Source organism: Takifugu flavidus, chromosome 18 (genome assembly GCF_003711565.1).
Source record: "Takifugu flavidus isolate HTHZ2018 chromosome 18, ASM371156v2, whole genome shotgun sequence".
Taxonomy (NCBI): domain Eukaryota; kingdom Metazoa; phylum Chordata; class Actinopteri; order Tetraodontiformes; family Tetraodontidae; genus Takifugu; species Takifugu flavidus.
The window spans coordinates 125,302-151,739 of record NC_079537.1 but is presented as its reverse complement, the minus strand read 5'-3'; the positions used below and the strand labels follow the sequence as shown (position 1 = coordinate 151,739).

At 42.3% G+C, this 26,438-nt stretch overlaps 2 protein-coding genes and 1 long non-coding RNA gene across 5 annotated transcripts; 1 reads left to right on the top strand and 2 right to left on the bottom strand.

Moving 5' to 3' along the window:
- The first annotated feature begins 3,641 nt into the window (after window positions 1-3,641).
- LOC130514735 (uncharacterized) lies at window positions 3,642-4,311 on the top strand. The gene is made up of 2 exons (XR_008947050.1): window positions 3,642-3,760; window positions 4,042-4,311. It is a non-coding gene; the product is annotated as an uncharacterized LOC130514735 (long non-coding RNA).
- A 5,210-nt stretch (window positions 4,312-9,521) lies between these two features.
- spc24 (SPC24 component of NDC80 kinetochore complex) lies at window positions 9,522-11,389 on the bottom strand. Of its 3 annotated transcripts, none has more exons than XM_057015723.1 (6): window positions 11,246-11,389; window positions 10,736-10,912; window positions 10,469-10,613; window positions 10,084-10,188; window positions 9,884-9,960; window positions 9,522-9,770 (listed from the first exon to the last, which is right to left on the bottom strand). In XM_057015723.1, exons 2-6 carry the CDS (start codon window positions 10,899-10,901, stop codon window positions 9,664-9,666), a joined length of 600 nt encoding a protein of 199 aa, XP_056871703.1. In that variant the 5' UTR covers window positions 10,902-10,912; window positions 11,246-11,389; the 3' UTR covers window positions 9,522-9,663. The 3 variants fall into 3 exon arrangements, with proteins under 3 accessions (XP_056871703.1, XP_056871704.1, XP_056871705.1); XM_057015724.1 differs by having other exon boundaries at window positions 11,230-11,305; XM_057015725.1 differs by having other exon boundaries at window positions 11,167-11,267.
- A 263-nt stretch (window positions 11,390-11,652) lies between these two features.
- kri1 (KRI1 homolog) lies at window positions 11,653-22,470 on the bottom strand. Its single transcript, XM_057015722.1, has 18 exons — window positions 22,259-22,470; window positions 22,098-22,165; window positions 21,915-22,017; window positions 21,739-21,838; window positions 21,464-21,512; window positions 21,336-21,385; window positions 21,165-21,261; window positions 20,592-20,669; window positions 18,321-18,424; window positions 18,006-18,234; window positions 17,331-17,498; window positions 15,586-15,655; window positions 15,336-15,433; window positions 15,084-15,243; window positions 14,875-15,005; window positions 13,541-13,605; window positions 13,372-13,467; window positions 11,653-12,456 (listed from the first exon to the last, which is right to left on the bottom strand). The coding sequence occupies exons 1-18, from the start codon at window positions 22,341-22,343 to the stop codon at window positions 12,039-12,041; spliced, it is 2,169 nt and encodes a 722-aa protein (XP_056871702.1). The 5' UTR covers window positions 22,344-22,470; the 3' UTR covers window positions 11,653-12,038.
- Between the last annotated feature and the right edge of the window lie 3,968 nt (window positions 22,471-26,438).

Here is a 26,438-nt window from a genome sequence, read left to right as displayed (position 1 = left end):
TAACTGAACTGTCTTATTAAAGCAATAAAATAATCTAAGTGAATTAATATATTGGACAGAAGATATGGGCAAATCTAGTAATCCCCAAATTGAGTCCATAAATAGTACTGATTCCATCCATCCATCCTCTACCACTCCGGGGTCGGGTCGCGGGGGCAGCAGCCTAAGAAGAGAAGCCCAGACTTCCCTCTCCCCAGCTACTTCTTCCAGCTCATCCGGAGGGATCCTCAGGCGTTCCCAGACCAGTCGAGAGACATAGTCTCTCCAACGTGTCCTGGGTCTTCCCGGGGGTCTCCTACCGGAGGGACATGCCCTGAACACCTCACCAGGGAGGCGTCCAGGGGGCATCCTAACTAGATGCCCAAGCCACCTCATCTGGCTCCTCTCAACGCGGAGGAGCAGCGGCTCTACTCCGAGCTCCTCCCGGATAGCAGAGCTTCTCACCCTATCTCTAAGGGAGAGCCCAGCCACCCTACGGAGAAGCTCATTTCGGCCGATTGTACCCGTGATCTTGTTCTTTCGGTCATTACCGAAAGCTCATGACCATAGGTGAGGGTTTCGCCTTTCGGCTCAGCTCTCTCTTCACCACTACGGACCGGTGCAGAGTCCGCATTACTGCAGACGCCGCACCGATCCGCCTGTCGATCTCCTGCTCCATTCTTCCCTCACTTGTGAACAAGACCCCGAGGTACTTGAACTCCTCCACTTGGGGCAGGATCTCCTCCTTGACCCGGAGAAGGCACTCCACCTTTTTCCGGTTGAGAACCATGGCCTCGGATTTGGAGGTGCTGATTTTCATCCCAGCCGCTTCACATGCGGCGGCGAACCAATCCAGTGATAGTTGGAGGTCACGGGCCGATGACGCCAACAGGACCACATCATCTGCAAAAAGCAGAGACCCGATCCTGAGGTCACCAAACCGGACCCCCTCAACACCATGACTGCACCTAGAAATTCTATCCATAAAAATTATAAACAGAATCGGTGACAAAGGGCAGCCCTGGTGGAGACCAACCCTCACCGGAAACGAGTTCGACTTACTGCCAGCAATTCGGACCAAACTCTGACACCGATCGTACAGGGTGCGGGCGGCCCGTATCAGCAGGCCTGACACCCCATACCATCGGAGGACCCCCCAGAGGACCCCCCCCCCCCCCGAGGGACACGGTCGAATGCCTTCTCCAAGTCCACAAAACACATGTGGACTGGTTGGGCAAACTCCCATGCACCCCGGTCTGCCAATCCAGCGACACTGCCCCCGATGTCCACGCGATGTTGCAGAGTCGAGTCAACCACGACAGCCCTACAACATCCAGAGCCTTAAAGAACTCTGGGCGGATCTCATCCACCCCCAGGGCCTTGCCACCGAGGAGTTTTTTGACTACCTCGACAACTACAGCCCCAGAGATATGAGAGCCTATCCCCAGGTCCCCAGGCCCCACTTCCTCACTGGAAGGCGTGTTGGTGGGATTGAGGAGGTCTTCGAAGTATTCCTTCCACCGATCCACAACATCCCGAGTTGAGGTCAGCAGTAGAGGTAAGATCGGGCCTAAAAAATCCAGCCCGACCCGGCCTGAGCCCGATCAATTAACTTGATTTGCTGGCCTGAGCCCGAAACAAACCCGAAATTTTATATTTTATTTGTGAGGATTCAGGAGGAGGAATTGTAGATCGCGAGGAAGGGCATCTGGGGTAAAGCCTCCAGGGCGTAGCAGGTTCACTATAGTCTTCGTTACTAAAGGCGGAAACAAACAGACTTGAAAAATCCTCTGCTGGAGACTGCGCGCACGGATGAATCCATTCATACATGTTTCTGGACCAGCTGCTGTTTGAGAAGTCAGACCCGCTGAGGTAGGTGGTCCAGAGCGGTCACCTCGGTGTAAAGTGCGTGTTATTCCTGTGAAATAAGGGAAATAAATAAACCCTCAGATGGATGGATGGAAAATTAAAAAGAGGGCGGGACCGCGGCATTCACGTGCGCACGGCATGGTCTGGCTCTGTTTAGTAGTTAAATAGCAATTAGCATACAGCGCCTTCTCTGTTTTATCCAAATTATTTATTTATAATAAGTATTCCTTAGTTTAGTATCCACACATCGTTTTAGTGTATATTTTTATAAACAAATATTTATTAAAAAAAAGTCAGCGAGAGAGAAGCCCGGCCCGACCCGACCCGAACGTAATGATTGACATTTTACGCATTTTAAGCCCGAGCCCGACCCGAATTTCGGGTTGGGTCGGGCTCGGACTCGGGCTCGGTCTTAAGATCTTACCTCTAGTCAGCAGCACACCATCACCACTATACACAATGTTAACAGTGCACTGCTTCCCCTTCCTCAGAGGCCTGATGGTGGTCCAGAACCTTTTCGAGGCCATCCGAAAGTCGTTCTCCATGGCCTCACCGAACTCTTGCCATGCCCGGGTCTTTGCCTCGGCAACAGCCGCAGCTGCACTCCGCTTGGCCTGCCAGTACCTATCTGCTGTCTCAGAAGTCCCACAGGCCAGTAAGGCCCGATACGACTCCTTCTTTAGCTTGACGGCATCCCTCACCACTGGTGTCCACCAGCGGGTTCGGGCATTGGCGCCACGACAGGCACCAACCACCTTGCGGCCACAGCACCGGTCAGCCGCCTCAACAATGGAGGCACAGAACATGGTCCACTCGGACTCAATGTCCCCCGCCTCCCCCGGGGCATGGTCAAAGCTCTCCTGGAGGTGTGAGTTGAAGCTCCTTCTGACAGGAGACTCTGCCAGGCGTTCCCAGCAGACCCTCACAACACGTTTAGGCATGCCGGGTCTGTCCGGCATCCTTCCCCACCATCGGAGCCAACTCACCACCAGGTGGTGATCAGTTGACAGCTCTGCCCCTCTCTTCACCCGAGTGTCCAGAACATGCGGCCGCAAATCCGATGACACAACCACAAAGTCGATCATCGATCTGCGGCCTAAGGTGTCCTGGTGCCAAGTGCACATGTGGATGCCTTTATGCCTGAACAAGGTGTTTGTTATGGACAATCTGAGACGAGCACAGAAGTCCAATAACAAAACACAGATCAGGGGGCCCGTTCTTCCCAATCACACCTCTCCAGGTCTCACTGTTGCTGCCAACGTGAGCATTGAAGTCACCCAGGAGGATGAGGGAACCCCCAGAAGGAGCACTCTCCAGCACTCCCTCTAAGGACTCCAAAAAGGGTGGATACGCTGAACTGCTGTTTGGACCATAGGCACAAACAACAGTCAGGATCCGTCCCCCCACCCGAAGGCGAAGGGAGGCTACCCTCTCATCCACTGGGGTAAACTCCAATATACAGGCACTGAGCTGGGGAGCAACAAGAATTGCCACCTCTGCCCGTCGCCTCTCACCATCAGCAACTCCAGAGTGGTAGAGAGTCCAACCCCTCTCGAGAAGACTGGTTCCAGAGCCCTTGCTGTGCGTAGAGGTGAGGCCAACTATATCTAGTCGGAACTTCTTAACCTCGTGCACCAACTCAGGCTCCTTTCCCACCATTGCTCCTTTCCCTCCTTTCCATTTAATATTAGTGAGGTGTTGACAGGATTTTTGAGCCTTCTCTTCAAAATCCTCAATGTCAGGGAGGAGACAGAAAGGCCTTTCCGCTCGGAAGGCGGAACAGAGTAGCAGAAGATTGGGCCAGATTCACGAAGCGTTCTTACGAACAAATTTGTTCTTAAGTCCCACTTACGAACAGTTGACGAAGATTGTGGCATTCACCAATTTCTTCTTATCCTGGATTTATTCGTAGGTAAGAACAAATCCTACGAACACTCAGGAGTACTCTTGCGCACATTTCAGTGCCGACATGTTGGCATGGTTGTGTTTTCTTCTCTTGTGCAGTTCAATAAAATTCAATATTACAATGATAATTCTGTCATATTTATTTATTTGTTTATTTCCTATTTTTGGTGATTTACGGAGAATTTTAAAATTACGTAAATGTGCCAATGACTTAACATTAATCAACCAAATTGGAAACCATGCCAAAACTGTCTTTTTATTTGATTTTATCTTGATTTATTTTATTAGGGGATCGAGGATATGCCCTGGTTGTTGACACCACTGACCAACCCTCAGACTCCACAGGAGTTTTATTCAATCAGATGCATGCGCGCAGTCGCTCCACCATTGAACGCACCATCGGCATGTTAAAGGGGCGCTGGATGTGTTTGGACACAGAGCCACAACCCCGTGAGGATGTGCGTCCTGACGCAATGATGGGGCCAGACTGCAGGCACGCGGTTCACGTTCGAGCGCGATTAATTGCCCGTTTGTGAATAAAATGCATTATTGTCACAATCCGAGCGCAGCTTTTACGTTTATTTTTTTTACAGTCTTCTTTTTTTACATTCTCGTTGATTTCTTTAAGCGTGTTGGCTATAGTCATCAGGGTTGAGGCAATTTTATCAAGCGTGTTAGCCATCCTTTCTTGATTGTTCAACACGGCGTCAGAAATCAGGCGTGGAGAGGCAAGCTTTGGGCATTTTGCTGCTTTTTGCTCCGTCTACAGGGTCCTGTTGCAGTTCCTTTTATGGGCATTAGTGGGCGGTGACTTATGCTAATCGTATGTTAATTAGACGCACCTGGCACGCGCTTTCAACTTAGGAACAGATGGCATTCATCAATCTAAGAACACAGCTGCGAACAATTCTGGGGCTTACGAACGCGTTGATGAATCCGACGTAGGGTTTTCTTAAAAAAACTTCTTAAGGACAACTTAAGAAAGAATCTAAGAAGATTCGTAAGAACATATTGGTGAATCGGGCCCATTGTTTTTCAAGCAATTTAATTTGCAGTTTCACCTGTTCTTGTTTCAATTTTGTTAAATTAATCAGTTCATTGGTGAGGACAAGCTGTTGTTGCACTCGCTCTGTTTCAACTTTCAGCAGCTTTAAGTAGGCATGATCCTGTGTATGACTCTTTGGCCTTTTGCTCCGGCACGTCAAGGGTGGTGGTTGTGGTGATGGTGTAACCCTCACCACATCAGCAGCTTGGGTCAAGGTCTGGCTGGTGGACAGTTCAGGTTGATCTGACTCAAAGGTAAGGGTGCTTGTCCCATCGCTTGACAGATTGAGTGGCCCCTGCGAGCCAATAGAGTCTCCCACATCACAGGGTACAATCCTATGTAAAGCTTGAGAATCCGCTCCACCAATAATACCCAGAACCACATCAGTAAACTCACCACGTTTGGCAGGTTTATTGTCTGTTGGAGTCATTTTGGCCTCTGAGTGGTCTTTAGTAGCTTTTTGTTTGAGATTTTTCCATCTCAATTTGACCTGATCCACAGATCTGCGTTGGCCTCCACCGGTGGCATTAACCAGTTCTGTTATCTTCTGCTGAAATTGCCAAAGAGCACATGATAATTTTCACACACACCTTCAAGCAGTGCATTTGTTTCAGTCGCAGAGAAGTGACCTCCTTTGGTCTTGCCCTCCATGTTGTCTGATTGTAAGTCACACCCAGGCTGGCTCTTTATACTACCATGAGGGATCGTTAAAATCAGGTGTGGTGGGACATGGGATTGGCTAAAAAGGGGTAAGTAGCAAATAGATTGAGCAAAATGACAGCACTAGTGCATGTGATGCAACAACGTCAGAGGCAATACAAGCCTCGGCAATATACTGAATGACCAAATTTACTTCTGCAGTACTCTGATGAAGAACTTTATTCAAGATATCATTTCAGAACACAGGATGTTATTTATTTATGTGATGTTCTTCGCCCTCGTCAAAGACCAACAATGAGGAGCCATGCCTTGACTGTGGAGGAACAGGTGTTGATTGCTCTTCGTTTTTTTGCAAGTGGATCGTTTTTTGAAGTTATTGCAGATAGCATTGAAGTCACAAAATCAACAGTGGGATGTGTGGTGCATTCTGTGGCAAGAGCTCTTTCAAGTTTATTAAATGAGTATATGAAATTTCCTGAAAATGAAGAAGAAATTTCACAAAACAAAAAACAGTTCTTTTCCATAGCAGGAATGCCGAACACTATTGGTGTGATAGACTGCACACATATACACATTCAAGCTCCTCATGAAAGAGAGTGGGAATTTGTAAACAGGAAGGAGCGCCATAGTATAAATGTGCAGTTGATTGGGAATGCTGACCTCCAGATAATAAATTGTGTTGTACGATGGCCAGGGTCTGTACACGATTCTCGGATTTTAAGAGAATGCCACATATACCACCGGTTTCAACAAAACACTCCAGATGGAATCCTCCTTGGTGACAGTGGTTATCCTCTTCTTTGTTGGCTGATGACACCTTTTGCAACAGTCACAAGCAACTCACAACAAAATTTCAACTATGCTCATACATCTACAAGGGGGACAATTGAGCGCATCAATGGTATACTTAAACGGAGATTTGCCTGCCCTAATTATCTCCGTGTGGAGCCCAAAGAAGCATGCAATATTATTTGTGCATGTATTGTGTTGCACAATATAGCACAAAAAAGAAGAGTGCCCATGGAGGAGGACGACATTCCACTTCCAGAAGGTCTGATAGAGGCACCACAACCACATCAAACTGACGAACCAGCTGGGAGAGCAGTCAGAAGTGCCATGGTTAATTTGTATTTTTCATAAAGAATGGGACAATTTCAACATAATACAGTTTGATTTCACTTTGGAAAAAGACATGAGTAAAAAGTCATGATACGTATATTGTTTTTGAAATTTTGATTTTGTTTGATTTTGTTTTTTTAATAAAATATTCAGGATTGATTTGTTGAAAATTATATTGATTTATTGTAACATGAGTTACTATTTTAAAGTTATAACATTGACATCTAAGTAGATAGTGGTAAAATCTTTAAATAAAATGTGACTTTTAGTTTGACACATGGCGCTTTATTTTGTTTTTAAACACATCAATTCCTGTTTCCTGGCAATGATCCAGTGGGAGGGACAGATTTGGAAATCCCTATCCAGGTGGATCAGGATCATTTTGATCCTATCCTGCAAGGTTTTGAAAAACTGGGATAGATTATTATGATCCACAGACCAGGATAGGGGGATTTACAAATCCGGATCATTTTGATCTGGATTTGGAGTTTTGAAATACTGGGCCCTGATGTCATAAGCCTCCTCTGTTCAGTGATGGCATTTTGATTTTGACAAAGCTGGTATCAGTTCTTTTCAAACCATCTTTCTTCTCTGGCCATAAAATAAATGTTGCTGTCTTGAAAGGAGTGTCCATTGTCCCCAGTCATGTTTAGTCACATACACAGTCACGTATACACACACACACACATATATGAATACACTCTAGATAGATTGTATGTTAGCTTTATTCTAATGTCTTCTAAACACCTGTTGTCTGTTTCATATTGCACAAGAATTGCACACTGTTAAGAACTCCAAATTCCTTCATACTTAACTATTTAATGTCACAAATTTGGTTTTAATTAAATTAATTGAGTGCTAAAGTGACAACCTAGTGTATTTTATTAGTGTATTTTAATAAATTAATAATCTCTTTCCCCTTCTCAGAAGGGTGATACCCTGAAGTGATCTATTAAACTTAGATCCAATTAATAATAATTATCTTTGATAAGTATTATTTATGATAGTCAAATTCAAATTTAATAGCCATTCAGGCACCAAAAATGGCACCTGCTTATAGGCCTGGCACAACAGTACAACTGTACATTTTTCAATTCACAGGATAAAAAATGTTGCACTGTGTCTGGACGTTTTGTCCTGTTGGTTGTTATACCGGTCTCTGTAACTCCGTGGCCAGGTTTGAAATGAACAGGGATCATGTGTTTGTTTTTGTCACAAAGCAGACATGATATACATTACAAAATATGAGAATCTACACAGACATTACAAAATACATATGCATACACATGCATGCATCTATGCACACATTCATACAAAAAATTAAGACCATGAAGCTGCACCCAAGAAAAAGGGGGAAAAAGGGAAAAAGGAAAATACATAATTTCAGTGGAACCTCCACAACCACTTCTGTACTAACCTTCCTCCCCTCAAAAGCCATTAGACTATGATCTATGCTAAACACAACCAAACCACCCTTCACTACATTAAAAAGTGATGTCTAAATAAGAAAGGCGGAACAGCTACTTTGCTACTAAATTGAGGAGGCAATAGAATAGGCAAAAAAGCAAAGAGGCAAGGCAGAGTAAACCACAGTTTAACAAAGGGCAAACTTTAAAAAGAAACAAATTTAACTGCTAGTTTCAAGAACAGTAGCAGACAAAGAGCACCAAAATAGCAGCACATTTTACCTGGGTAGTTTGTTGTAGCCTGCATGCATCAATTTACCATTGAGTGGTAGCTGGACACCAGACTGGAGAGTGACCACTAAAAATCTGTGAGAAAGAGGGTGCCTAACCAAAAAGCTGAGGTAGAAATACAGGCCCTCCATAGTTGCTACAAATCAGCTCCATTAGGTGTTGTTAAGGGTCGTGCCGCACACCTGCCGGGAACACCATGCCAACCAGAAAACAGGCTGGGGACGCAGCAGAAAAATGCAACAGACATGCGTATATCTATTAACCATCTGATTACACCTGATACAGAAGTGCAAGGTGCTTCCCAGAACAGACTGTTTCCTGGATATTGCAATAGTAAAGTGAAGACGATATGTCTGTCATCCCTGGAGTGCAGCACCACTAAGCCTGAAGTAGCCTGTCACAGACTGGAGAGATGAGAAACTACAGAGAGACTGGCACTGGCCTGTATCCAGGCTATAACCATATTATCATTATACAAATGTGTACATTTGAGTAAACTTGGTTTGAGAGCTTGATATGTGATAATTTGGAAAAGCTTCTGAATTTCCATTGTTCATCTAGATACACAAATGCATATCACTGCAGGAGAGTAGTAGAATTCTTTTAAATTTCTATTGAGTGTTGGAGATTATATGGATACTGTGACAAAATAGACCTTGTCATATATACTGTAAGAGCTTCTGTGTTAGCATTTACATTGTTAAAAAACAAACTTATATAATTTATATTCCATAATTAATGAACAGCACAACTTCAAAATGTCTGTTTGCTTTCTACAGATTTCTTAGAAATAAAAAATTCTCATTATAAGCCTCATTTTGACTCTACAAATTAAGCACAATCAGGAAAATCCCAGTGATAAATGTTATACTGCTGAGATGCCAGGTGAAATATGAAGAGATTGAAATTGTTTTTGAGGTGTGAAAGTTAAATGTGAAAAGGGTAATTATACTGTACTCTAAATTGTCGCAAAAGTTGAGCAATATTTTGCCCAGGAATGTGAGAAAGGAAAATACTGAAAGAAAATGAAACTGACAGACTGAATAAGAAAAACTCCATTTTATTGCATTGTACAAATTACAGCTATCTCATAATGTCAGATATTGCAATCTTAGTCCAAGATTTAAAAAAATAAAGGAAAAAAAAAAGAGGCGGAAACTTGTGTGTAATGATTACACTTTACATTGCAATGTCATGAGGTCACCTGACATTTTAATGTTATTTTTAAATTTACAAGCATGCTCATGTTATGTGTTGAAAATTAATTTAATTTTCCATTTCTGCCCACCTCAAGGCAAAACAATCTACAAATGTTGTTTAATAGCTTTATATATATTTTTTGACAGTACAAATGGACTACAATGGGGGAAAAAAAACAACAACAGACAACTACCATTTAGTACTGATGAAGTCCCACAGTTCGTCACTTATTTCACTCTCATCTTGCAAGGATGAGTCAATGTTGATTGGAGTTGCCAGATCTTCCCCGTAATGCACTGTAACAGTAAAAAGAAAAAGAAAAAAAAATCTGCTGTTTGACAAGCATAGCAAATAATAGACCCAGCTAATACTACTACAATATAGACATATTATACACTAAAAGACGCACCTCCTTTCAGGATGTTCGGTTGTGTGTCATATTCCCACTTGATCTTAGTTATCAGGTAGAACAACTGTGCCACGTAACTAGAAGAGATTGGAAAACAAAGTGATGAATTGCTTGAGGGGGACCTTCCTGCTGAGGGCCAGCTGGCTATACCCCCCACCCTCTCTTGCTGTTTGTATATACTGTAGTGAAATCCAACTCACACTGCTGAAGGGATGACTTCAGTTGTGTCTTCATCCACCTCACTCTGAAGAGTCTGAATCTCATGTTCAGCATTTCTCAGATTTTCCAGCTCTCCCTGCAGAAACCTGAAAGACTGTTAAGGAGGCTAATAGACACAAGGACAGAATACCTTATGCTGTTTCTACAAGAATGGTGCAGAGAGCACCAAAATAAGCCCCAAAACATAGTGACACCAAGAAAAAGAATTACTTCCAATAATTTGTGCTAAATGCAATTATAGCATGAATGCATCAGTATTTGCCCTGCTTGGTCACAGTGCCCTCTGCTCTATACTGTGCCCTAACATGCAATTTTGCATGTTTGGTATAAAACAGCTTTATCCAAGCACAGACTGCCAAAGGATACTGTAACTCAGACTTGGTCATCTGGTTCTTGGCAGTGTATTGCTCGAGTTGTTTTTCCACCTTATCACAATCCAGTGCTTTTTGCATTTTATGCTTCTCTAGATCCAAAAACTTCTGGCATGCATTCTCCTCACTCAAGGCAAAATCTGAGGGATGGTAAATGAATATGAAACATAGCAAATTCTCCTAGTAAAGAAAGAGACATATACAAATTGAATAATCATATACTGTACTAATGATATGGATGTAACAGAATCTAAAAATGTACCTTTTAAAATCTGTGTGACAATTTTTTTAGTCTCTATGTGTCTTTCAGAAAGTGCCTGATGTTCTTTCTTGACTTGTTTAAGTTTTTCAGGTTGACTGCTGTTAATAAAGGCCACCAGGGCTTCTCCCGTCTCTTCCAGGTCCTGAAATTTGTGACCCTGAGCCATTATTTATAAACCTGCAACACAGAAAACATATGTACAGTATTGTAAAGTATCCTCGGAAATTAGTCAATGATTTCTATTTTAAGATATATAAGCTGGAGAAAATGTACGTGTATATACAGCGACATTTCCAACGTTCTATTAGTGGCCGCTACCAAGAGGACTATTAAACGGCTTTCACGATGCAGTTTCACCACTGTTACAGTTACGATTCTCTAGCATCAACCTATCTAGAACTTTCAGAGCTGTAGTTTTGTTAGGAGCTCACCAATGATACGTTAAATGTGGAAAACACTTAACGTTACTAAAGTGAAAACAAAGACAAACCCACAAAAGGAGCAGCATACCTTCTGGCTCTATACTGCAGCTCAAATTATTTTACGCGCCTCTTCTCCTTTTTCTTTGGTTTTTGGTCCAGAGTATCTACCGCCCCCTAGAGACTCGGAGGGGACACGAGGCCCGTCCCTACACAACAGTCGTGCGGGAATACCTAAATTACGTCCTTCAATTTTCTTTCTTACATTTACATTTCTACCGCCCCCTAGAGGCTCGGAGGGGACACGAGGTCTGTCGCTCCTCAACAGCCGTGCGGGAATACCTAAATTACGTCCTTCAATTTTCTACTTTCTTACATTTATGGGTTATTTTGTTAATTCGAGAAAAATAACATCAATTTATTTTTCAGCAGTTGCCTATCCTGCCCGTTAAATAACCTGACTGAATAATCAATTACACAAAGGATATATTTTCCCAGTCATTGGTAATTTGATGATTTATTTATTTTTTGCCTTATTTGAATACCTTTCATTCAGACCTGGACAATTTCTTAATAGGAAAAGTCAGATTAAGACACACAGGTACAATAGTTAGTCAAAATGATCTGTACTCTTCAATATTTTGTTGTGATACATCTTGTCCACACAAACTTATGTTTTGAAAAATTCTATGCAGAAAAATACATTTCAACTCAAAGTGAACTATTAAAGTGGACATAAACAATTTAAAATTTGTCTAATTTTGTAGTCATGGTATACACATGGAATAAACTGAAAATTTATATTCACAATTTTAGTACTTTGACATATTTTTTAAAAATTAAAATAATAAATGTGGGCAGAACACATTTATTTATTCTCTCTGTTACAGATCCTTGATGTTGGTAACTTTTTTTCTCTGCTTCTCTCTCTCTTTTCTTTTTTGTTTGCCAAGCTGCCTGTAGAACAATCTCTTTGGGTTAAGACCATAAGCCCTCAAACGGTTTCGCTTGAACTCATGATTACCAATCATGAGCTGATTGTGAGCTGAAAGCTTTTGCTTCTTCATGGCCCAGGTTGATTTAATTCTCCTGTTCACCTCAGCTGTTTTAACAGCAACATCCTTGTGAAATATCTCCCTCTTGATCTTCATTTGTGTGTTTGTTGGTATCAGAACTTCCTCTTCCTCATCTTCAGTTGGTCTAACAGTCTGACCAAATGTTTCTTCTGTGCAATCGGGACCATACTCTGCTTTGTTTAGATAATCACTTTGGTTCCTTTCCAACTCCTCTTCTTTAGCTTTCCTGTTGATAAATCAATGTACATATTGTTAAAAGTGCTGTAAAGATAGTCAAAACCTACATAAGTGATAACACACATCATTTTGACAAAAAAAAGTAATATTTTTTTTAAAAAAAATCATGAGTTAAATTGTAAAATTAAAATTAAAAACTCGAGGGACTGGAAAATCCAAATCCACTGTTTACATTGGAAAAATCTAATCCAATCATGATGCGAATATACGTGCACGCAGCTTTATTTAGAATAGCAGCATTTTGACATGCACACTTGTTTAATTTCCCTAAAACATTCACAGAAGAAGAGTTTTACTTCCGCCTGTGCTGTCAACAATCCAAAAAACAAGGAAGTAGGTCATTATTTCCCTTCAATATTTATTTCTGATCTTTCCCCCCAATCAGAATGAACCTGCGGCAGGTGAAAGGCAGGTTTAATTTGCAGTGCGTAGCTGCAGAGTGGTGGATCTCCTCTCTGCTCTGACTGCAGCTCAGGCTGCTGTGGGACTGACTGCATGAAAGTACTTGAGGACATTGAGGACAGGAGGACATGCTACTTCGATTCTTCAAAAAGCCAAAACCGTCACCAATAACATCACTGGTTTGTCGCTAGACACTTTTGACAGAGGGTTTAAAAAGTTGCCAGAAATTTTCCAAGTTGGCAACACTGCATTGATGCAGAGCACACATATGCAGTCAGGTTTTAGTCCCTGACCGAAATCAGGTTCGGAAAATTGGCTCAGAACGAGAATAAGCATAAACCACCCACCTCGACCGGAAAACTATTTATTTCTGATCGAGCTTATTAAGATCATCAGTGTTAATTACGTGTTTACCCAACTTTTTTATTTTATCAGTCCTTTAGTACGAGTATTTGTATATAAGTACATAGGTAATGTAAATTAAGCATGATATTCGACTCACTCAGAATATATCGATTTCAGGATTTCTTTCTTTTTCTTCATATTCTGAGCTTTGATTTTAAAGTTCTTCAAATCACACTTCTCTTCTTTATCTGACCTGAGAACAACAAAACAGAACAAGTAATGACCTGTGAACAACAGAATATTAATTACCAAGACAGACACTTTACCTAAACATGCAGGTCTTCTTTAGAGAACACCAATGGTTCAGCTCACAATCATCAGCATTTAAAATCTGGGAAATAACAATAGTGTGACTTGAATTTTAGTTGACTCAAAACAAGCAAAATCTGTCAAACTTTACATAAAGTTATGTGTTTGCTTCCTTAAAAAGTCTGATTTCACAAAGTCCTAAATTTATTTCAAGCAAATCTAATTTATATTGTTTCAAAACCTCCCTTTCTCCATGTATTTTTATCTGTAATGTTTTGAAACTCTATGTGGGTGAATGTTCTCAGTCATCCAGGTCAAAGAGAATCTTGGGTTAAGAGAATTTAACTGGGCTTCTGTTCATTTTTCAACGACATTTCATCTCTTATCCAAGAGGCTTCTTCAGCTTTAAATTAACTGGTGGGAAAACAGAGTTATATATTGTGCTGATTGGTAGTTGAAAAGGATGGATCATCCTTCGTCAGCATCCGATGTTGGGTGAACAATTTGTGGAACTTGATGGGGAGGGATTGTAGGTCGTTTAAAACTGGTGTTGTAAGACTTCTGTCTGTTCATGGAAGGCTTTTCCAGTTTAACAAAGATTGCTTCTTTTACACCTTTTTCAAACCATCCGTCTTCTCTGGCAAAAACATGAACATTGCTGTTTAAATTTCAGAAGTAGATGGACAGCCAAAGCCTATCCTGAAAAGTCAGTTCTCCTGTGTTGAGCCATGTGTCACTGCAGTGGCTGTTTAGTCTTGCAAATATCCAGAGCTATATAGTCCACACTGCTCTGGACAGCACAAATGACATTACTCGTTTGTGTCAGGGTGTTTTGTCCTTTGGCTGGACCAGTCGCTGAGTATGTTGTCAGGTTTAAAATGAACAAGGATGTTGTGTTTGTTAAAAATCTTTTTGACTTTTCCTGATGTACCAGTTGTGTACAGAATGACAATGCCGTTATGTTGCTTCTGTTTCATCTCTCTGATTTGTTCTTGACTTTGCAACTGGTGTTGTAAGTCTAATCAACTCACGACTGTTCAGTGAAGATTTTTCCAGTTTAAAAGAGATGGCTTCTTTTATTCCTAATACCATCTTTTGTCTCTGGCCAAATAAGCCTCTTGGATGTATCTTGGATGGAAGAGATGCATTTTGAATTCTCATTATTAATTTTTGTATTAAGCGTGTGTTTCTAATCATCTGAACCAATTAAAGTGCATTACATTAAACTGTTAAACATTCAGAATAAATGTACCTATTTATACACTGATCTATGTAGACAAGTTCACATAAAATGCTGATGGATTTATACTGAAAATAAATCTGAATGTTAGCTGATGCCTGGTAAACTCACCTCATCAGCGGTAAGGCCAAAGTCATTGGCAATGACCTGCCTATAGCGAAATCTGCAAGGGAGGTCATCTATGATGTCCTCATAGTCCATGTTGTAATACTCATCCAAGTACTGCTCAAAACTCTTCTCATCTGAACAAAAATCACCAACACTTTGACAACATTAGTCACCAAGTGCCAAGTGACCAAGAGCAAAATAAGGATACTTACTTGGATCAAACACAGGTTTGTTTCTAGCGATGACCTGAGCAAAGTGAGATTTTTTCCTTTTTTCACCACTATTGGGTAAATTCCTTTTCTTCAACATCTCCTTTTTCTTCCACTTCTTCTTAGAGTTGGTTTGCAGGTTGGGGTTGTAGTCTGCATCCATCTGTGAAAATTGGATTATTTTAACAAATGGGCTTGTTTTAACCCAAAGAAAATGTTCTGATTAAATAGATAAACTTTGGTTTTATGATTTACATTAAAATCTTCATCTTCACAATGAGGTGCAGAGGCATCATTTTTCTGTTCATGATACTCATGGTCCTCCCTTTTCCAAACATCCCAATTCCAATGTTCTGTGTGAATAAATATTTTGTAAGTGCTTTTGTTGTTCCTTTAATCTTCAGCTACTTCAACCCTGAGAAACACAATCAACCAACTAACACAACTTTTGAAATAGAAACTGAGGATTTCTTTGCAGCAGTTAAAAATAAAAATAAATCTTCACCTTCAAAATCCTCATCAAACTGAGGCTTTTCATCATCTTCTTCTCTGTAATAATTATCGCCAAAGAACTTCTGCATGAAGGAAAAACAAAAAGAAATACAATTAAACATACTATTGGAGTAATTACTTTAATTAGCTTTGTATGGATTTTCTTATCATTCAAATAATTTAGGCACAACTTCAATACCAAAAAGCCTTCATAATGTTCCATGCAGCTTAAGTCGGAGGTTGTCATCAGTGAGGTAACATCAAAAGTAAATGCCAACCATCTTCACCAAGATTCTGGCTGCAAGGGGAAGGCTGGAAGTACCATACATGTTTACCGAGCTAGGTCAGTAGGGTGTGCATCAAGTCTTTGGGTGGCTGAAAAACTAGCAACTTTAGAGAAGTTGGAATAGTTCCAAAAGAAGGAAAAATTTTTTTCAATGGACATGAGTGAAATTAATGGAATGCAGGCTTTGACCGGAGGGTGTATTTGGTTTTCTGGATAAGGTCAGAGAATGTGTCGTTAGTTACCAGAGTAGATTTGGAGAGGATGATGTGTGAGGCAGGGCCAGATGTCAACCAATGATGATGGTTGTGCAGGATAAAGAGTTTGAGTGTAATGTCCACAAGAAAAACTTTGGAGACTTGAGTAGATGATTAATGATACAGAAAAGTGCGGATTTATAGCCTTAAAGAGCAATGATGACATTAGTGTAGAAGATAAATTTGACAATCGAGCTAAGTATTACACGACTGCTTTCTTAATACTGCAGAAGTAAATCATATGTTTGAGTGTGAACTGTGAGGCCCATCTTTTAGCAGAGCTGCTTAAGTCAGCGCAAAGTAGTTTTGAACAGGCACAGGTGAGTTCCAAAATATTGAGATGGTGAAGGAGTGAGATGAAAATTTTTTATAAAGTCATTCATTGGGTTGTAAATATTAGATTCACCTGTGATAACAGTTTGATGTTTTTGCCCTGATGTTAATGATGAAACTGCGGTGCAGAAAACAGCCAAGGTCTTGGGTGGTGTGTAGATTATAGCAACAACAACAGTCACAGTAAATTGCACAGGAAGACATTAAATGATGAGTAATTGGGGATGGTAGGAACTCTGTAACAGAATATTTCAATATGAAGGTGTTATGGGGTAGCTCTAGCACCTCACGGCAAGAAGCTTCCGGGTTTAAATTTTTCGGGGCCTTGGGTTTTTCTGTGTGGGATGACTTTGTGTGTAACTGGCTGTTTGTGCCCCTGCTCCAGCGAGGTGAGGTATTGGGAGGGCAAAACACAGCTGAGTCCAGATAATGAGGGTGATAATCCATGTCATGGAAAATCATTAAGAAGTAGGGCCCTAGTGGGCAGGTAGACACTGCACAGCTCAAGGATCAGCCTAAATCATACAGGATCAACAGAGCAATAGGGATGGCAGCAATCAGCCCCAGGCCAGAGTAAAGTAACAAGGCAGATCAGAGTTGAGTCACGGAGGCAGGGAAGACCTTGCAGGTAATCATTTACTTATCCTTCTGATGTTGGCTTCTGCCCACATGATAAAACTGCAGGAAACCTCCCGTCTCTTTCCAACAAAGCTCAAACAAGGACACCAAAACCAAAGGAGTTGTTTTGTAATCATATGGTAAAAATACAATATAAATGTGCAAATATAGATTTGTGCAAGGGCACATGGCGTTCTAGGTGCAGAAAAACAATGACAATTGAGTAAAAATGGCATGTTCTAATTGGTGTTATTATATTGACCTGACCTGCATGAGTTGGTCATGTTCCTGGGGATCAAATTCCCCCTCTAAGTTGACCTCATTGAAGCTGAACTCATTTCCTGTCAGCTCCTGAAGCTTCCTCAGCTTCTCTGTGATCTCCATGCATTTCAAGTTCTTGAGTTGTTTAAGATGCTCTCGTTTTTGCTCTTTCTCCTGGAAAAAAAGGAGATTGGCTGGATTATTATAAGCAGGTGTAGTGACATTAAAAACTGAGAAACTTCTTAGCAAGTCATAATTTCACAACTGAACTTCTTTCAGGTCTTGGAGATGTTTAACTCTAGTAGAAAAGTATGTTATAGACAAGAAATGAGTGTTATTCTCTCATGCTCAATGTGTTTAATTTCTGACAGCACCAATGTGATGTGTTTGGAAGACATTCCTTATACCCATATTTTTATTCCCAAAATAATAAAAAACATTTCCAACTCAAACCTTTTCTGGAACATTAGGGAAACATAATCACAGGGTTTACCTTTGGGGTGTCTTTCATTACAGGGCTTAAAAACTATCTTTCTTTAACACAACAAAAAAACACAATGGTGTTGGTCGTGTTATAAGAAATGCATATTTTAAAACATTTCCTTTGAGTCGCAAAATACTATTGGTACCTTCGTAGTTGACTAGGCTTGACTGTAAAATGATATTTTAACTTTTACACACCTTTTGCTTCCTCTCTTTTACTTCCTCTCTTCTGTGTTTTCTGCGGTCATCTTTGGATCGCACAGATGTGCTAATGTGGCGCGGGAAGGTTTTGATCTGCTCGAAGCCAGGTTCTTCAAAGCGGAAGTTGTAGCTCCTCTCAAAGGCTTCCTGTTGCTCCAAGAACATTTCCCCTTCTCCTTCAGAATCCAATAGGTCATCACGGACAACCTCATCATACGTTGGAATCCTTGCAGGTGAGTTTTACATTTATAGCTGCAGTTTATATACAAATTTGAAAACCCAAAATTGAAATCCTTGTAAGACAGGACATACCGTTCATCATCCTCATCGATATAAGCTTTGTTCAGGATGTAGTCTCTTAGGAATCGCTCCTTTCTATCCAATTCTGGGTCATTCCAGTATTCCTTCAAGTATTTCTGTTAACAGAAGCAGTCATTAAGTAATTACCACTGTCAGTATAGTTTAATAAAAATTATTTTAATGTAAATCCAAAATGTCTCCTTATTTTCTTTAGAGGCAGAAGATTACATACATTAAGAGTAAGAGTAAGCCTTTAAACAATTTGTGAAAGTCCAGACCATGATGTCATGGCTTTAGAAGTTTAAATGGGTGTGGCTTTAATAGGTTCAATGAGAAAAATCCAAGTTAAAGCATCTATGGATGGGTTTTAAGGCAAAACTCTGAAATTTGGAGTTTGTATAGAGTCCAAACACAATCCTTGTTTGTGTGAAATCAATGGAAAAGTCAGAAGAAATCAGTCCAAGTGCCACTGGTAAAACTTGAAGATGACTGAAAGTGTAACTCCAGTTATCCTTTCAAACACAAATACACAAGAACAAACACTATGGGAATCTCCAGCCATTATACTGCGAAGAAAGGAGACAAGTTCTGTGCCCCACAGACAAGTGTCTTTCAGTCTAACATGTGGGCATCAGACCTAGAACAAAAAAAAAAGATACACTGATATTGCATAAGATAATGAAATGTGTTTAACTGTTTGCCTTTTAGAAATCAATTAACTGTCCACCATTTCATATTAACATAGATTTTGAACAGGAATTCGCTTTTGCTTTCCACCGTGTAATTAATTTACATCAATTACTGTATTTTCCCGACTATAAAGCGCACTTAAAACACTGAGATTTTCTCAAAAATCGACGGTGCGCCTTATAATATGGAGCGCCTTGTGTCTGGACTGAGTTCCAAAATCTGCTGTGTGCCTTTGGTGCGTGCACTGCGGTAAATGCTCCACCCATCGATTAGCGGCACACCTACACGTAAGCACCCCCTAAAATGGCACTGGTCAAGCGACACGCGTATGAGGCTTACTTTAAACTACAGGCCATCGAATATGCGGCTGAAAACGGCAATCGAGCAGCTGCAAGACATTCTAATGTAAATGAGTCCATGGTCAGAAAGTGGAAAAAACAAGAAAGTGAACTGCGCCAAGTGAGGAAGACAAAGCTGATTTTCCACGGGAACAAAGCAAGGTGGCCCGAGCAGGAAGACCGAGTGGAACAGTTGGTTGTGGAACAGCGAACAACTGGAAGGGGCGTCTCTACTGTCACCATTCGACAAAAGGCCAAAGCGATTGGTGAAGACCTTGAGCACTTCCAAGGAGGTCCGTCTTGGTGTTTTCGCTCTATGAGGAGGCAGCATCTCTCCATACGCACGAGGATAACTGTGCGCAACGGCTGCCTGCGGATTACCAGGAGAGGGTGGCCATCTTCCGCACCTACTGCCGCGACAAGATAACCACGCCCAGCCACATCACCAACATGGATGAGATCCCTCTGACTTTTGACATCCCTTTGACCCACACAGTGGAGAAAAAAGGGACCAGCACGGTTAGGGGCACGAGAAGTCGTCGTTCACTGTGGTTCTCGGCTGCGACGGAAACGGACAGAGCGCTGGATGACGGAAGGCGAACACTCCTTCATAAAGACTATGAGGCAGCAGCAGGCAGGTTATGCCACCATATGCGGGTGGATTGTAGACCCATGGGCTATGATACCGTCTTCATGTATAGTAAGAGCTTTCACAAAAGCCGGCATCAACGCTGAAGTGGAACCGGTTGGTGAGTCTGATTCAGATGATGAAGAAGAGGAATTCGGGATGTTGGACATTGAAATAGTGCAGCTGTTTAATTCAGATACAGCAGATGAAAGCTTTGATGGTTTTGTGGCAGAAGAATGAATATTTTGTTCAATAAATGTGTCGAAACTCACTGTTTTACTTCCGTTGTCATTTTTTACTGTGTTTTAGCATGCGCCTAATAATACGATGCGCCTTATGTATGTTTTAAATACAGAAATAGCACCCATAACTGAGACTGCGCCATTTAATACAGTGCGCCTTATGGTCGTGAAAATATGGTACATTATAATGAAAACCTATGTAAATAACAACTGGGGTGGATTGTGCAACTTAATCCTTATGAGAGTCCAGAGAATAGATTTTCTTTTCTTTTCCTTTTCCGTTATTGAATATGTTGGAGCTGTATTTGGATTGCAACATTTTATTCTGCAAAACAAATTAAATTAAACTGTTTCCTATGATTTATTGTCATACTTATCTACTCACCATATCCTTCATCCCCTCTGGTTCTTCAAACTCTGTTTGGCCTTTTAACCACTCCACATAATGTGCATTTTCTTCATCCTATACACATCGTGCATTTTTTAAAAACATAAAATAAACAAAAAAAAATCCCAAAATACTTTTTGTATCGACAAATGCATTGTATTTACTTAAATTGCAGAATATTTAATTTTGAGAGGGATTGAGAAGAAGAAAAATACAAGCACCATTGTAATTTTTTCCCAGCACCAAGAGTTCTTACCCTGTATCATTTATTGGTAGAGGTAAATTTCTAGTTATATAGATTTGAAAAATTTCCAGCATAGCACAGAATTTGCCTCACTTTATAATTTCCCCATAGCTTCATCAATGTGTCTTTGCATATTTCTGTTTAGACCAATTCACAAAAGAGATTCTCTTAAGGGGACAAAAAGTAGAATGTGCCATATTATCTCACTATAATATAAAACATCCCATCTCTTGTGCAATATAAATATCATCAATCGATGAGCATTATGATTGTGTCTGTCTTTATATGCCGCGTGTTCAAGAATGAATTTTATTGCAGTGTCTGACCTCCTCCTTTTGGGTTTTAACCCTCTTGATTAGTAGTCCTCCACCTTCCTTGTCCTCCTTTTCTTCATCATCACTGTCTTGAATGAACTGCTGGATGCTGAAGTGAAGAGAATGGCTTTACCTACAATTCACGTTGTATTGATAGACACTATTATTTGGTTTAAGCCTTACCTTTCCTTCAGTTTATTCTGCTCCTGAATGTAGCTGGGAGATGCAGCCCTCTGAGAAAAAAAATCTGATTAATAAAAGCAGTTGTGGCTCCATATATAGAGACAAGATTACTCAATATGTCAACACACCTCAAATATGTCAATAACCTCATCTTCACTTGGTTCATCTTCATATTTGCTGTAACGTACAAATACAAGGAATAAGTACATAAACACAACAAAAAGTTTTTGGATTTAATTGGGTGCTACATAAATGGACATTCTTTTGAAATGCACATATCACAGGACAATAAAATGGTTTAGGGATACCATGTATATGAGATGATAACTAAAACTTGCATTAAAGATTCTGTAATTCTGTAAGTAAATAAACTAATATCCAATTACCATGGTCAGCAACTCACCCTCCCTTTTCCAATATGACCTTACGCTCATAGTCTTTTGGATACATAGGCTTCATTGCTTTAGTGGAGGATGACACCTTTTCCTCTGGCTGGTCCATCTCTACAATTAACAGATTTAAAATTTGAACCCTTGCTGGAAAACAATTCGGGAAACACTTAAGAAATAAAGCGTGTACCTTCAGAGTAGAACTTGACTTCTTTCTGATAGATCTTTGGGTCTTTCCTTTTGAGAAGTGATAGTGTTCTATAAAATTCCCTTTCAAGTGCAGGGTCCAACTCCTACAAGAAAGATAGTACATTTGAACAAGGCCTTATATCATCAATGAAATTAAATAGCCGTTGTGGCAATGCAGACGAACCACTTCACTTTCTTCGGAGCTGGACTCAGACGAATCAGAGCCGGTTTGATCCCCATATCGGTCCTTTACTACACACCAGAAATTATAGTCATGTCATAAAACCAGGAGCAGAAACGCTGCTGCCTTTTAGCCACAATTAGTTGAGATCAAGTGACACTTACGTCTCTGCAGTTCTTCTTTTTGTCTGTATTTGTCATATCTCTGAGCGAAGCGAGAGCTGATTTTCAGTTTAGTCTCTTCTGACATGCTTTCAATGAATATCTTTAAAGCTTTAGGCTTTACCTAATAGACGACGTTGGTAAAACAACAACACGATACTTCCGCTGTAACCGTGGCCCACGTGGTGGTAGTGGTTCTTCTTCTTCTTCTTCCGGTGGGAGGAGCGTGAGCGAGAAAAGAGAGAGAGCGAGAAATTGTGCAAAAGTGCTGTTTTCCTAATTCTATCCTTTTTTGTGTGTGTGAATGCTGGTGAATATAGTTTGATTTATTGTGGTGCTTCGTGGTTATATATTAGTTTAGCGAGTGAGTGTGTGTGGGTTAGGGTTAGGGCCAACCGCGTGCGGCCGTCATGGCGGCCAACGCCGGGATTGACCGGGTTGAGTAGAAAGCACGGAGTGAAAGTGGGAGCGGGCTCTGTGCTCAGTGTGGAGAAGGTGGCTCTGGCTGGGGCCCAAAAAATCGGCCACAGCTCAGTGAAATCCACTGCCCATATGAACAGGGCGGTGGTGCTGTTCCTCGAGAAGGTGGAACAGGTGAATATGTTGGTGGAGACAGGGATCATCGTGGGAGGACAGTTTGTCCAGGTGACTCTGCTGACGCAGCCGGCGGCAAGGATCACCCTGTCTAACGTGCCACCGTTCATCAGTGATGAGTTCCTGGTCAGAGAGCTGTCCCGACTTGGGAAGGTGGTCTCCCCCATTCGAAAAATGTTGTCGGAGTGTAAGTTGCCGCTGTTGAGACATGTGGTGTCTCACCGCAGACAGGTCCATATGATCCTGAACAACAGGGCAGTGGAGTTTAATTATTTTTATCTTTGAGGTGCTAGCTTTATTGTCCATGTGGACGACTTTGATTACACCCTGTTCGCAACCTCCTCTGCCCTCAAGTGTTTCAACTGTGGTGAAGAGGGACATCTAGCCAGGGCTTGTCCGAGCCGCCCGGTCCCGGAGCGGTAATGGAGTTGCAGGCGGAGGAAAAATGAAGTGAGTGTGTGCGTGAGACTGAGGTGAGTGGGAGCGAGAATGTGGAGATGGTGGTGGAGGTGACTGGCGAGAGTGGCGAGGCAGGGAAGGTGATGGATTTAACTGGGGTGGCGATTGAAGTGGTGTGTGGTTTGGGTGAACTGGGTAAGGCAGGAGAGACACGGGTGAAACAGGTGAACCCGGTGCAGCGGTAGGTGAAGTGAGTCAGGTGTCAGGGATAGTGGCTGGCAAGCTGGGTGAGGGAGGAGTGAGCACAGGTGAGCGGGGTGAGGCTGGGTGAGGGAGGTGCGGGTACAAATGAGGGCGATGGTGGTGTGTCTGAGTGGTGGCTTGTTCCCGTGAAGTGGCGGAACAAGCGGAAAAGTGTCATGAAAGACAATGGAGACAGTAAAGCTTGAGGATGCAGCCGCTGGCACAGACACTAGCAAATATGATTACATGTCCGACTAGTGAATTGTCAAGCACATTGTCAGTCAGGGGAATGACTTTTACCCTCCAAGTATGTACAAACGTTTTCTCACGCAGACATGAAGCAGGAAGGGCCTTGATCTGGGGAAAATATTTCTCCGGCAAGCTCCTTTTTATCCAGTCGGCGAGCCATTTGATTAAACACAGGCGGTGTCGGATCTTACCGACCCTGAGATTTTTAGGCTCAAGAAACACATGGGCAAGGCCGGAAAACAGCTCAGTTTATAAATTACGAGACTGCTCATTGTGTTTCCTTGAATTGTTTTACTGTCTTGGATTTTAACTTTCCCCTCACCATGGATGTGTTCAGAGTGGGAACGTTGAACGTGAACGGGGCCAGAGACGCAAGGAAACGGGCACTAGTGTTCGACACAGCACGGCGGAAACGCGTTGATGTCATGTTCCTACAAGAGATCCACGGCGACGGGGGCACCGAAGCAGACTGGGAGAAAGAGTGGGAATGACAGGCGATGCTGAGCTACAACACCACCCTCAGTGGTGGAGTGGGCCTCCTCTTTTCTAGGGGCTTCACTCCATCATCCCCGGAGGTGGAGCATGTGGTGAAGGGAAGGTGTCTGCTTGTGAAGACGCGCCTCCAGAAACACACCTTGGTTTTTATTAATATTTATGCTCCCACCAACGGCACAGAGAGGAAGAGCTTTTTAGATAAAGTCTGCATGAGATTAAATGGTTGTGGGGCGGAAGAGTTTTTATTCCTGGATGGGGATTTTAACTGCACGGAGTCTTTTTTAGACCGCAACCATGCAGAGCCTCATCCAGCCTCTCAATACAGTCTGAGACAGCTGATCTATTCTCATGTCCTGGTGGATGTGTGGAGGAGGATGCACCCAGAAAACAGACAATACACAAGGTCCCACCTGAGTGATGGTAGGATCGCCTCAGCCAGACTTGACCGATTTTATTGTTTTAGGCATCACTTTATGGTTTTTAGGGGGTGTAAAATCACACCATTTGGTTTTCCCGATCACTCTTTGGTTTTAGGCAAAGTCGCTTTAAAGAACATTTTGCCCCAAGAGTGCGCACTGGCATTTTAACTCCAGCCTAACACGGGACAATGGTTTTAAGGAGATTTTATGCCATTTCTGGTCTGGGTTTCATAGAGAAAAATCCAATTTTATGTGCCTTGTACAGTGGTGGGACTGTGGCAAAACAGAGATACGTGCTAGCAGTATACTCTCAACGCCACCCAGGACACACGCAGATCAGTTAAAGATCTAGAGACGGAGATAGTGGAGCTAGAGGCGATTGGCAGTTCCACAGGAGAGCGAGGACATATTGAAGTCCTCAAGTCCAAGTAAATGGCCTTAGCCAGCCTGCTAGATGGTCAGGTACTGGGTGCACTGGTAAGGTCCCGGATTCAAGACATCACTGAGATGGATGCTCCCTCTAGCTTCTTTTTTGGGCTAAAAAGAAGCGTGGGCAGAATAGAGTAATTCACTCACTGTTTTTGGGCACAGGGCAGGAACTCATAGAGCCGGGCCAGATAAGAAAGCGTGCAGTGGAGTTCTTTTCCTCCCTCTATGTCAGTGAGTACTGTGAGAATCAGGACCTGTTCAATGAGTTCTGCAGGGAGCTGCCTCAGCTCTCTGATGAAATGAACTCGCAGCTGGACAGGCCACTGCAGCTGGACGAGCTCCACGCTGCCCTGCACGGCATGCATGGTCGGAGAGCTCCTGGTGTCGATGGGCTCACAGTGGAGTTCTACAGAGCCTTCTCGGACATTGTGGCCCACGACATGCTGGAGGTATTTAACGAGAGCCTGGCCTCGGGTTCCCTGCCATTGTCCAACCGGAGGACAGTGGTTACTCTTCTGCCAAAAAAGGTTTTAGAGGTCTCTAGCTCATTGGGTGTTGATACTGGTATCATTTCGCTAGACCAGGAAAAGGCTTTTGACTGAGTTGAGCACAAGTTCCTCTGGAAGGTGATGGAGAGGTTTGGGTTCAACCCTGGCTTCATAGCAATGATCCGTGTCTTGTAAAGTGACATTGTGAGTATGCTAAAGTTCAACGGCAGTCTGTGTGCTCCTTTCAGGGTGCACAGAGGCGTCTGGCAGGGCTGCGCCCTGTCTGGAATGCTCTACGGTCTACGCCCTTTCCCTTGAACCCCTCCTCTCCAAGATTCGTGCATGCATCGATGGCCTGATTTTACCATCTTTTAGCAAAAAAATAGTTTTAGCTGCCTATGAAGATGATGTCATGGTAATGGTGTTTAGCCAAAAGGATTTGGATGTTTTAGTTAATTTAATGGTCTTATTTAATTGCCTGTCTGCGGCAAAGGTCAATTGGCAGAAAAGCGAAGCCCTGGCCGTTGGCAGATGGACCAATGGTCTGCCGGTCCTCCCCCAAAATCTAGCCTGGCGGAAGGACGGCTTAAAGTACCTCGGTGTTTTTATTGGAGATGAGGCCACCATGAAAAGAAATTGGCTGGACACAATTGAAAGAGTTGAAGGCAAAATTGAAAAATGGAAGTGGCTTCTCCCCCGCATGTCATACAGAGGCAGAACTCTTGTCCCCAACAACCTGGTGGTCTCTGTGCTGTGGCACCGACTTAATTGCCTGGAGCCCCCTCAGGTTTGTTGGCTCAAGTTCAAAGAGTTCTGAACTTCTTCTGGAACGGCATATATTGGGTCCATCAGGGGGTGCTGTACCTG

Bases quoted from the DNA above. Each gene is read 5' to 3' on its own strand.
- kri1 (XM_057015722.1), bottom strand. From the start codon at position 22,343: ATGTCAGAAGAGACTAAACTGAAAATCAGCTCTCGCTTCGCTCAGAGA. The intron at 20,670-21,164 runs GTCAGACACTGC...CGATGTGTATAG, and splicing joins TTAAAACCCAAAAGGAGGAG to GATGAAGAAAATGCACATTA. The intron at 15,434-15,585 runs GTGAAGATTTAT...TTATTCACACAG, and splicing joins GTTTGATGAGGATTTTGAAG to AACATTGGAATTGGGATGTT.
- spc24 (XM_057015723.1), bottom strand. From the start codon at position 10,901: ATGGCTCAGGGTCACAAATTTCAGGACCTGGAAGAGACGGGAGAAGCC. The intron at 9,961-10,083 runs GTGAGTTGGATT...AATCTCTTCTAG, and splicing joins GAAGTCATCCCTTCAGCAGT to TTACGTGGCACAGTTGTTCT. The intron at 9,771-9,883 runs GTGCGTCTTTTA...TTACTGTTACAG, and splicing joins ACCGAACATCCTGAAAGGAG to TGCATTACGGGGAAGATCTG.